This window comes from Enhydra lutris, unplaced genomic scaffold, assembly GCF_002288905.1.
Source record: "Enhydra lutris kenyoni isolate GAN:26980312 unplaced genomic scaffold, ASM228890v2 scaffoldscaffold23, whole genome shotgun sequence".
Lineage (NCBI taxonomy): Eukaryota > Metazoa > Chordata > Mammalia > Carnivora > Mustelidae > Enhydra > Enhydra lutris.
Genome location: NW_019154107.1, coordinates 19,927,353 through 19,938,478, shown reverse-complemented (window position 1 = coordinate 19,938,478; position 11,126 = coordinate 19,927,353). Strand labels below are relative to the sequence as shown.

General features: G+C 37.8%; 1 protein-coding gene across 1 annotated transcript in view; it reads left to right on the top strand.

The window, feature by feature from the left end:
- Positions 1-10,656, top strand: part of LOC111150392 (retinitis pigmentosa GTPase regulator) — a 53,374-nt gene extending 42,718 nt beyond the window's left edge. Inside the window, exons 17-19 of the mRNA XM_022507817.1 lie at positions 312-369; positions 1,624-1,715; positions 10,012-10,656. Of these exons, the coding sequence (XP_022363525.1) occupies positions 312-369; positions 1,624-1,715; positions 10,012-10,218 (357 nt within the window). The 3' untranslated portion in view covers positions 10,219-10,656. The remainder of the gene's footprint in view (positions 1-311; positions 370-1,623; positions 1,716-10,011) is intronic.
- The last annotated feature ends 470 nt before the right edge of the window (positions 10,657-11,126 follow it).

Here is an 11,126-nt window from a genome sequence, read left to right as displayed (position 1 = left end):
GGGCTCGATCCCAGGACCCTGGGATCATGACCTGAGCCGAAGGCAGAGGCTTTAACCCACTGAGCCACCCAGGCGCCCCTGAGTAGAATTCTTGAATCATACAACTTTTTGGAATCAAAAAACTTGAAACTAGAAGGGACGTTAGCAATCACTCAGCATCTGAGGCAAAAGCCCAGCAAAATGAGGCAGTTGTCACATGTTTATGTTGTTAGCTAGAGGCTGACTCGAGAGCCCTTGCCTAAAACCTAGGTGATGTTTTCCAGCCCATCACAATTATGTTTTTTATTATATTGCTTCTTTATCATTTATAGGACAAGAAAACCAACCATGAAGAACGGGCTATTTGTGAATACAATGAAAATCCAAAAGGTGTGAACACATTTGACTTCAGTAGGCCAGCTACCTTAACATACACACATGCATGCATGCATACGTATACATACATGTGCACACGTATGCAGTGGTTGAGGTATTAGAGCTTACACATGTGTATTTTATTTCTTGCTTTTTACTGTCACATGAGCCTCATAGCAAGCAATGAAATACGTGACCCAGGTGTACTTGTTCTCATTAATCGTCACTCACAGCTACTCACTTATCACTGTTAAGTGGTTCAGGACAGCCTTTTCACTACCTTTTTTTTTTTTTTTTTTAACTTTTCAACCAGTAATATTAAGTTGGGCTTTTGTCCCACATCTCAATTTATATCTCTGGTGGGCACTGCCAGACCCCGTTGCTAAAGACCAGGCTGGCCTGGAGCCACGGCTGACCAGCCCATTATTTCCCCCAGGGCTCAGACTTGGGTCTTTCATCTTATCATGGACATTTAAGGCAGGTCCTGTCCCAGGCCTTCCTGTTGGTGTCAGAGAACAGGTGCCACAGAATTGAGGGGACAGTGATTACCCTTGAGACCTACATTTTGTACCGCCAAATCATCTGAGTTTTGTTGTGCAACCCTATGTTTCCACACCATCACATCAAAGTGTGCTTTTTGCTGTGTCCTCATTAAAAATAACCATTCATAGTAGTGGATATCTGATCTGAACTTGGGCAGGAGGAAGAGTAGTTCCTTCATACTTTTTTCCTTCTAACTTCAACAGAGTAGTAAGTTTTAGAATATTTGAAGCAAAATGTTAAAATATTATAAGTATTCTTAGCAACTAATTAAAAGTAAGATTTAAGTAGTTGATAATATAAAATTATAAGAAAGCATGTGCTTCATGAGTATACTTTAAAGATTATTATTCGGTTATATAACTGGGTTGATTTGAAACACCATGTCTGTATGAGTACAAAGAATTTAATTATAACTAGGTTAACTAAAAAGAGTAATTTCTATTTTATGGAAGTCTTTCCTAACTCTCACTGTTACCTTTGTAGCTGTATTTGGGTACTGGTCATGCAAACATCTCCAACATTGGTCAGGTCATTCTGGGCTTTTTGCCTTAACTCAACCTTCTCGGAAGTAGGCTGTATAGACCTTGTCTACTGCTCCAGTGGTAGTGGTACACTCTCTTTAGTACTCCCCCTAAGTCAGGCTTGATAGAGTTGCACTGTGGGCATCAGGACTTTTCTTTTTCTCATTACTTAGGAAAACATAATTCTAAATATATTCTATTGTAGGAAACATGTGTGATCGTGCAAAGAGCAGATCTTCTGAAGTCCTGGAAGACAGTGAATCAACACCAAGTAAAGACATCAAAAAATCAAAGAAGGTAAGTGAAATTTATTTTTCATTTAGTGTTAAGTATTGAATTGCTCCTTTTACCTTTTATATAGTGATCCACATAATTTAACTCCTCAATATGAGCTTTTATGGCTCCAGAACATGTGACGAATTTCAAGTGTTGTTTCGTGTTTTAACATAGCTGTTTATTTGCTGTGTTTTAGATGGAGTCAGGTGACCCTGCCAGAGTTTAATAGCACGTTCCTTTCAATGATCCCATTCATAGAGATTCAGCTTACAGGAAAAGATACACAAAAGAACTTTCTTGCATAAATTATGAGTGTAATCATCATGAGAGTCTAGAAGAAAGTAAGGCAAAACCAAGAAATAGGATAAATGCAAAAAATAAGGATGTTACATGCTTAGGAAATGTGACCACAGGCTACGTCAGCCTTTCCTGCCGAATACCTGTTTTGGAGTTAATAGTCTGAGAGATATGGTTCTTCTTCTTGAAAGTTACTCTTCCCACTTGCCGGAGAACTTTCTGTAATCATGAGAGCACATTTCCAAGTTGAAGCATTAGGAGGAAATGTGGAAGAAAAGATCCATGAAAGGCCTTATTAATTCCTGTTCGGCCTTTGGGTTTGGGCTTCAAGTAGTTATTTCTACATAGAGGACTTCTGTGACCAGCTGCACTTAGATAAATTATGTCCCATTACTGTCCTCTCACGTAACCCCCTTTTCTCATCCTTCTTTGTATTTATCGTAATTGGCAATTTCACAGTGAAGTGTACATTTATTTGCTTTATGACTCACTCTCTCTCCACTGGCCTTCCGCTCTGTGAGCCAGAAACTATTTTCTGTTTTGCTTTCCAATGGATCCTTAGCAGGCAGCACAGGCCCTGGTACACGGGACATGGTAAATGCCTAGGAAATCTTTTTGGTTGATAACGAACTATAAAATGTAAGGAGGTAAGAAAGAGGCGAGGAGGAGGGTAAAACCAGGAGCAGCCCTTAGAGTAGTAAACAGCCTGTCTCTTGCCACAGAAGTTTTCAAGCAAAAATTTTGGTACAGGTCCCGGGTTGTTTATCTTTTACTAAAAATTACTTCGTGAGTATTCTTACTTTATAAAAATTGCCTTATATTTAGAGATAGCTGTGACCTGGCTCAAAGGATACTCTCAGAATTACTCTCCTTCTTAGAATTATAATGTGTGTCGTGAAGTGTTAGGAACATTCTCTGTCTAGTAGAAAGGAACATTTAACAGATACTCTACTACATAGCGATCCCGTGAAGACTTTTTTCCAACTTTAAGAGCTTAGGGAAAGACTCTGGAAAAGAAAGTCAGATTTGAGGAAGAGAGATGAAAAGTAAAGGAGTCAGGAGACAGAAGAACCTAGGAGGAAAAGTGAAGTGAAGCAGTGGAAGAAAATATTCGAAACACATCTCAGACTGAATGAAAACGTGTGTTCTAGAATACACGATCGAGTTTCGGGACTTTTTCAGGCTGTCCAGTCTTCAGCATGGCATTGCCCACCGGTGGGAAGATTTGGATACCCAGGACTAGGAGAGGGGGCTGAGCCAGGGGAGAAATGCCATGTGGGAGGCGGAGAGGCCTGCTCCCGAGCAGGCCAGGCAGGGGGCCTGAGCACTGGCACAAGTGGACGGGACAGATGGGAGGTCAGGCCAGGGGACAGTGGGCTGCAGGTGCCAGGCTCAAGGATGTAGTCTTTAACTTGGATTCTGCTCAAATTCTCATTGATACATAATGGAAGAATATACTTCAGTAAATGTACATGTCCTTGGTTAAAAGAAATAAAAAGTAATGAAAATCATATTTAAAAAGTCAAGTAACAACAAATGTATTTCTACTTAAAGAATATACTGTTATTCTACATATTTTAAAAAGGACATAGATGATTTAGGTGAGATTTTCTTTTAGTCAATTCCACGTGACCTTTTTTAATGTAGAGTGTCTCTAACCTTTTTATACCATCCAAGCCAAACAAATCAAAACTTTTTAAAGCTTGGAAAGTAAAAGATGCATTAACTCATATAAAAAGAATATTTAGACAGACATTGCAAAGATAATCCACAAAAGGAAAAGAAGGAACGGTACTCTTGGCAGCTACAGAACAGAATTCACCTCTGAATTTTGTTTTGGTGATTTTAGATGTTTCAGATCGGCAGGTTAGGACCTATGATCTTAACTGATGGCAGAGATCTTTTAGTAGGTGAATGGTATATCTAGAAATTCCCAGATACTACTTTTCTCCACTGTAGCCACTGCTGGTTATTTGGATCCACAGTTAGCCACTAAGAAAAATGTGTTATTGGCTTCATTTCCACCTAAGGTAGCTAATAAAAAAGGGTAGTAAACTTTTCAGCTATTAAAAATAATTTCTTTATGTTATAGAGGTAGTTTATTCATGTATTTCTTTAGCATATACTAATTGGTTATCTCTTAATGTGCCAGGCACAAGGCCAGAGACTGCAGATACAGAGGTTAAAGTTCGAGTGCCTTCCCTCAGAAACTAGCTGCAACATGGCAGATCCCCTGGGTAGTTCCAATGCCAGATCAGTCAATAGATTTCCTGTTCACTGTCACTACCATAAATAAAAGATGCTGAGATGAGAGTGTCTCCACCAAAAAAGTATGCTTGTGAATTCTTGCCTTTCCTAGTTACTGCCTTTTCTCTGATGGTATGCTTTGTTCCCCATTGCAAGTTACAAATGAGCATGCTCACTTCAAGTACACAGTTAGCCAGACTTTATATTGTGAGAAAAACTGGAGGTAGATTATACCTGTGGTCTCCTCTCATTGTCTGTTTTTTCCAAAGCTTAAAACCTGAGACAGTCTCAGGTCACCCAATAATGACTCCCCTGCTTTTTAAAAAGAGCTATATTGAGATATAATTGACATATGCTAGATGACACATACTTAAAGTATATAATTGGATTACTTTTGACATGTGCATACACATGAAATCAGAAAACCGGTGCCGTTATTGGCAGAGGGTTCTTCGTGCCTCTTTGTGATCCCTGTCTATCCAAACCACTGATCTTCCTTCTATCATTGTACATTGTTTTATAAGTTCTAGATTTTTATAGAAATGAAATCCTAGGGGTGCCTGGGTGGCTCAGTGGGTTAAGCCGCTGCCTTCGGCTCAGGTCATGATCCCAGGGTCCTGGGATCGAGTCCCACATCGGGCTCTCTGCTCAGTGGGGAGCCTGCTTCTCTCCCTCTCTCTCTCTCTGCCTGCCTCTCTGCCTACTTGTGATCTCTGTCTATCAAATAAATAATTAAAAAAAAAGAAATGAGGGGTGCCTGGGTGGCTCAGTGGGTTAAAGCCTCTGCCTTCAGCTCAGGTAATGATCCCAGGGTCCTGGGATCGAGCCCCGCATCGGGCTCTCTGCTCAGTGGGGAGCCTGCTTCCACCTCTCTCTCTCCGCCTGCCTTTCAGCCTACTTGTGATCTCTGTCTCTGTCAAATAAATAAATAAAATCTTAAAAAAAAAGAAATGAAATCCTACACTATGTACTCTTTGTTTGCCTTCCTTTGTTCAGCTCAATTGTTTTGAAATCCATCCATACATGTATCAATAGTTCATTCCTTTCTCTTGCTGAGTACTATTCTGAGTCAATTTTTTATATGGTGATGGTATGAATTGAAGTTCTTCTTTTTTTTCCCGCTTATGGGCATCTGATCATTCTAGCACTATGTGTTGAAAAAAGATTATCTTTTTTCTACTGAATTGTCCTCACAGATATCAGTTAACTTTTCCATGTGTGGGCACATTTCTGGAGTCTGTATTCTGTCCCTTTGATCTGTTTATCTTGTGCCAGTCCCATACTGTCTTGATTACTGTAGCTTCATAATAAGTCTTGAAATCAGGAAGTGTTACTCCTTCACCTTTGTTATTTTTCAAACTCGTTTTGGCTCTTCTAGGCCCTTTGCATTTCCATATGAAATTTTAGGATCAGTTTGTCAATTACTGGAGAAAAAATGCCTTCTGGGATGTTGATTGGGATTGCTTGGAACCTACAGATGGATTTGAGAAGAGTTAAGATCTTAACAATATTAAGTCTCCTAACTCATGAAGTTACTTCCCCATTTATGGATGTTTTATATTTTTCTTCGCAATGTCTTATAGTTCTTAGTGTACAAGTCTTACACAGATTTTGTCAGATTTTTTTTTTATGTCTTCTGTTTTTTTATTCCCTGATTAACTGGTTAGAAGTTTGTCAATTTTATTGATCTTTCCAAGGAACTAGTTTTTGGTTTCATTTATTTTTCTGTATTGTTCTATATTTTATGTACACTCTAATCTTTATATTTTCCTTTCTTCTACTTTCTCTGAGTTAATTTGCTCTTCTTTTTCTGGTTTCTTAATATGGAAGTTGAGGTCACTGATTTGAGACTTTTCTTATTTCTTAAGGAGGCTTTTTGTGCTATAAATTTTCTCTGAAGTACTTGAATATATTGTGTTTTCATTTTCATTCGGTTCAAAATATTTTTTCACTTCTTCTTTGAGTCATGGGTTACTTAATTTCAACATATTTGGTTATTTTCCATTGAGGTTTCTGATATTAATTTCTAATTTAATTACATTGTGATTAGAGAACATACTTAGTATGACTTGAGTCCTTTTAAATTTATTGAGATCAGTTTTATGGCCCAGAATCAGGTCTGTCTTGGTTAGTATTCCATGTGCACTTGAGAAGGTTGAGAAGCATGCTGTTGTTGGGTGGATTGTCTTATCAATGTAGTTGCTTCAAGTTGGTTGATAGTGTTAAGTATTTCCTATCTTTCCTGATTTTCTGTCTACTTGTAATATCTATTATTGAGGAAGGGGCATTAAAATCCCTAAATGCCACTGTGGATTTATCTATTTCTCCTTGTACTTCTATTAGTTTTTGCTTCATGTATTTTAAAGCTCTTATTAGGTTCTAGAACATTTAGGATTGTTATATTCTCTTAATTAATTGACCCCTTTATCATGAAAGGACTTCTTTATCCCTGATAATATTTGCTCTGAAATCTGCTTGGTCTGATATTACATAGCCACTCTAGCTTTCTTTTGATTAGAGTTATCATGTTGTATCTTTATTCATCCTTTTACTTTTAACTCATTTGTGATTTTATATTTGAAATGCATTTGATTTAGGCAACATATAGATGGGTTTTGCTTTTTTATCTAAGCTGAAAATCTCTGCCTTTCAGTTGGAGCATTTAGCCCATTTATATTTAATCTGATTATTAATGCAGTTACATTTAAATCAGTCATCTTTACTATTTGTATTCTTCCTTATCTTTAAAAAAATGCCAAAGTTTATCTGTTATTAATAGAGCTGTACTAGCTTTCCTTTGACTAGCGCTTTGATACTTTTTTTTTCATTCTTTTATTTGTGTTTTAGATGAGTCTCTTGTAAATGGCCTATAAGCTAGATTTTGTCTTTAAATATTTTTAATATATGTACCTTAAATCTAAAGCTAGTTAATGCTCCTGTCTTTTCCCCAAATAATACCAAGATCTTAGAAGAGTTTTCTCTCCTATCACTCCTTCCTTCCCATTTTACATGTTATTTTATCCAGTATTTTAATTTTTTAGCCTCACCAATCAATTGTTACTATTATTTGTTATACCACTTTCTTACTCACCATTCTGTTTTACATCTCAGGTATCCTTCTTGGGATCCTTTTTCTTCTCCCTGAAGAAATCCTTTGGAAGTTCCTGTCATAGATTTCTTCTTATAGTTAACTTTTTAAGTTTCTGTTTACTTGCAAATGAATGATCATATGGCTGGTTGGCAATTACTTTCTTTTGATATCTGCTCCCATTGTTCCTATTAAGAAATTTGCTTTAGTATAATTGCCGATAACTTTATATATAATCTATCCTTTCTCCCTCACTGGTTTTTTTTTTTTTTTTTTTTAGTTTATTTTGATGTACTTCAGTTCACTATGAGATGCCAAGGTGGGAATTTTTTTGCTTTAACCTTCTTCTAATTCATTATGACTCTTGAATCTGAGGATTCATGTCATTTATCAGTTTAAGAAAATTCTCATCCATTATAATTTGAATATTTCCTCTCTTCTCTTTGGAATTCTGACACAAAACTTTTCATTCTTTTATCCGTGTCTTTTAATGTTACTTTCCTGGTATCCTTGTCTAAGTAATAGTTTGGGGAATTTCAGAGCTTTCATACTTCAGAGCTCTTTGATTCCATAGTTTCCTTACAGCTGAGACTAATCTTTTCAACCTACCTATTGTGTTTATATTTTTCACATGAAATTTTATTTTGATTCTTTTTCAAATCAATCATTTAAAAACTATTTTTTGTGTGCTCATGATTTTTTTATTCTGGTTCTTTAAATAGTTAAGCATACTTATTTTATATTGTGTATTTAGTTACTTCAATGTCAGACATCCCTTAGGAATCAAAATCTGTTTGTTGCTCTGGTTGACTTGCTAGTACTCTCTTGTTTCCTTATGTGTTTTGAAATTTGGATTGTGAGTTCATGTTCAACTGGGACTTCTTGTGGAACCCCTTTAAGGCTTACATTAAGGCAAATCCATCCGTAGAGAATTTGTATTAGCCTCTGTTAGCTCCTCTGGGTGTTACCATTCCAGGACCACTTTCAGTTAATTTCTCAGTTAGGGCTTTCCCACCTACACCAGTAAAGTAAATGGGAACCCCAACCTCCCACTAGGAAAACGTGGTTCTCCTTCACTCAAAGTCTAGACCAGGAGAGCATGTTATTTTGTCATCTCCCAGTGTTTGTAGATGAACTTACATTAAGGGCATAGTTCTTAGAGGGTCCCCACTTTGTGGAAGGGTCTCAGTTCCAAGCCTCTACATTTTGTGAGATTAAATATACATTAACAGGGCACCTGGGTTGCTCAGTGGGTTAAGCTTCTGCCTTCGGCTCAGGTCATGATCTCAGGTTCCTGGGATCGAGCCCTGCATCATCTGCTCAGCGGGGAACCTGCTTCAACAACCCCCCCCACCCCTCTGCCTGCCTCTCTGCCTACTTGTGATCTCTGTCAAATAAATAAATAAAATCTTTTAAAAAAACAAATAAATATACATTAACAAAATGAGTCTAAGTTGTGAGATCAATAAATGCCATTTCATTGCTCCCTCACCTCTGAGGTTGCCTGTTCCCTACTTTTTTTGGCCCACAGGGATTTATTTCCCTTCATTTTGTTTTTGTGAACTTACTTACACATTATAAAATTATGTTTTTGTACTTACTGAGCATTTCTTGGTATTTTGTAGTAGCAGAATTTTTCAAGATATGGATTCCTCCACAACAGCAGAAACAAAACAGGAGTTCCCCCATTTTAGCCCACAGACCCTTTCTCTAGACTCTGATTTTTCAGGTTGCCACTTTTCACTTAAGTTCCTCCATTCTTTAAGGCTAAAGGCTAGCTATTATTCACATCATTTGGGTTTCCAAAGGAGCCAAGTCCTCACCTGTTTTTTTTTTTTTTTTTTTTTTTGGCATCTTGTCAAAACTTGTATGTATGTTGTCACTCTTCAGGAATCTTATTTTCTCTGGCTACATGCTCAAAAGGCTTAAATCCCATGGGGCTCTTTTCCATCATCATCTTCTCCAGTTTCTCCTCTATGTGCCCTATTTGGCACTCCCTTCTTGATACACTTTCCTCGGTCAATTCTGAGGTACCTCTCTTTCCTGCTGTCGTTTCCACAAAGTTCTGTCTCCAGTACTGACTCCTCCGCTTCTGACTGCATCTCACCCTTGGCTCGTCTTTAGTTTCTCTCCTTCTGTTCTCCTTTCTGCCTGCCTGCACTCTGTGGGTTATGACGTCTGCTTTCCTCTGTCTGGCTGCTACCTGCCCATTTATAGCCCTGGCCTCTCCTGAGCAGCAGATCCGCATCTCCACCTGCCTTTAGACCCTTGGGGGCTCCCAAAGCCATCATTTGGCGGCACTAACATTTTGCCAGAAGTTCTGATCTCTAGGAATGGAGGGTCTCGCCCCCTCCAGAACATCCTAGTTTTCATCTTTTTCCTCTTTAACAACACAACAAAGTGAAATACTGAATTTGCTCTTTGAAGAAAAATGATAATGTATTACCAAGGCACAGATGATGAACGTTAAACCCTGAAAGGTCTTAATTCAGGGAGGAGTCATGATTGCCGTTGGTAAAAGAAGAGGCCGATGGACACTGAGAATGTACCTTTGTACACGTGGTGCCCCATAAAGATGTGATGAAATAATGTTAAGACTAGTTGAAGATTATACCCCCTAAAATACTATTAAGTGACTATTCACTTACTGAAATGAATTCTTTGTGTGTGTGGGTTTTTTTCTAGATTTTCCTCTTTAAAAGGATGTCATTGACGAGTCAGAAAAGTATGCAGAGTAATAATGAGCCACTCCCAGAGATAAAACCAATAGGAGATCAAATAGCTTTTAAAAGCAGTAAGAAAGATGCCAACCAGAACCACATGGGGCAAAATCATCAGGATACTTCACCCCCAAATATGGAGAGAAGGTCAAAATCTTGTACAATACTATAAATATATCTCTGTTTCCGTGGTCACCAAGCACATTGTAATTTATACTTGAAAAACATTATGACTTCTGAAGGAAAGTTTCTGATAGCAAACTTTTAAAGATATAAGTTTAATATGTTTTATTTGGTTTGACTGTTACGACCAGTTTTGGTATTTATTTATGCTAATATTTTTGACAAGCAATTTCAAAATATGTGTATCTGAAACTCTCCTTCAAGTGTTGTGGCCTTAACTGTTCAGTGTTGCAAAAGAACATATATTTTTATATGTGAAGTTTAAATTAAAATATCTCATAGTTTTTACTAAACAAATTCTTTATAATTTCATAAGGCAATATTTACAATCTTATGACACTGTAACAGTTTTTAATGTATTTGCAATTTTTAAAAACCGAGTCAAAATTGTTTCAATGAACATATTTTAATAAACTATATCTGGTCGTTTCCACTGTTTAAATGTATGAGTATGAATAAAATGTAGAGGTACTTGGAATCCTCCATCAGTTGACAGAATGGGGGCCGAAAAAAATCTGCTTATGGTTAAAATATTGCGAGACACAAACTTCATTTACCTCTGAGTAGAGAAGATATCAGGGCCACTGTGTAAACAGTACGTCTTCGCAGAGAAACCGTCAAAATTTCTTTGCCTCCCACTCTTCTTTAGGGAGGCAGCATGGCACGGAAACACGGCAGATTCTGTGCTATGATCTGGAGTGTTTCACCGTAGCTCGCCACCGTAGTACCACCACACACAGCCAGGCTTGACTGCTCCAGCTGTCGGTAGCAAGGTGGGCTCCATCACACAGTGCTCTGCCGCAGGGAAGGAGAAGGGTAAAGCGGTTATGTCTCCTTGGACAGAAACAGTGCTGTCCTGTGCTCACTGATACTACTTGTCCAGTGAGCACACCACCT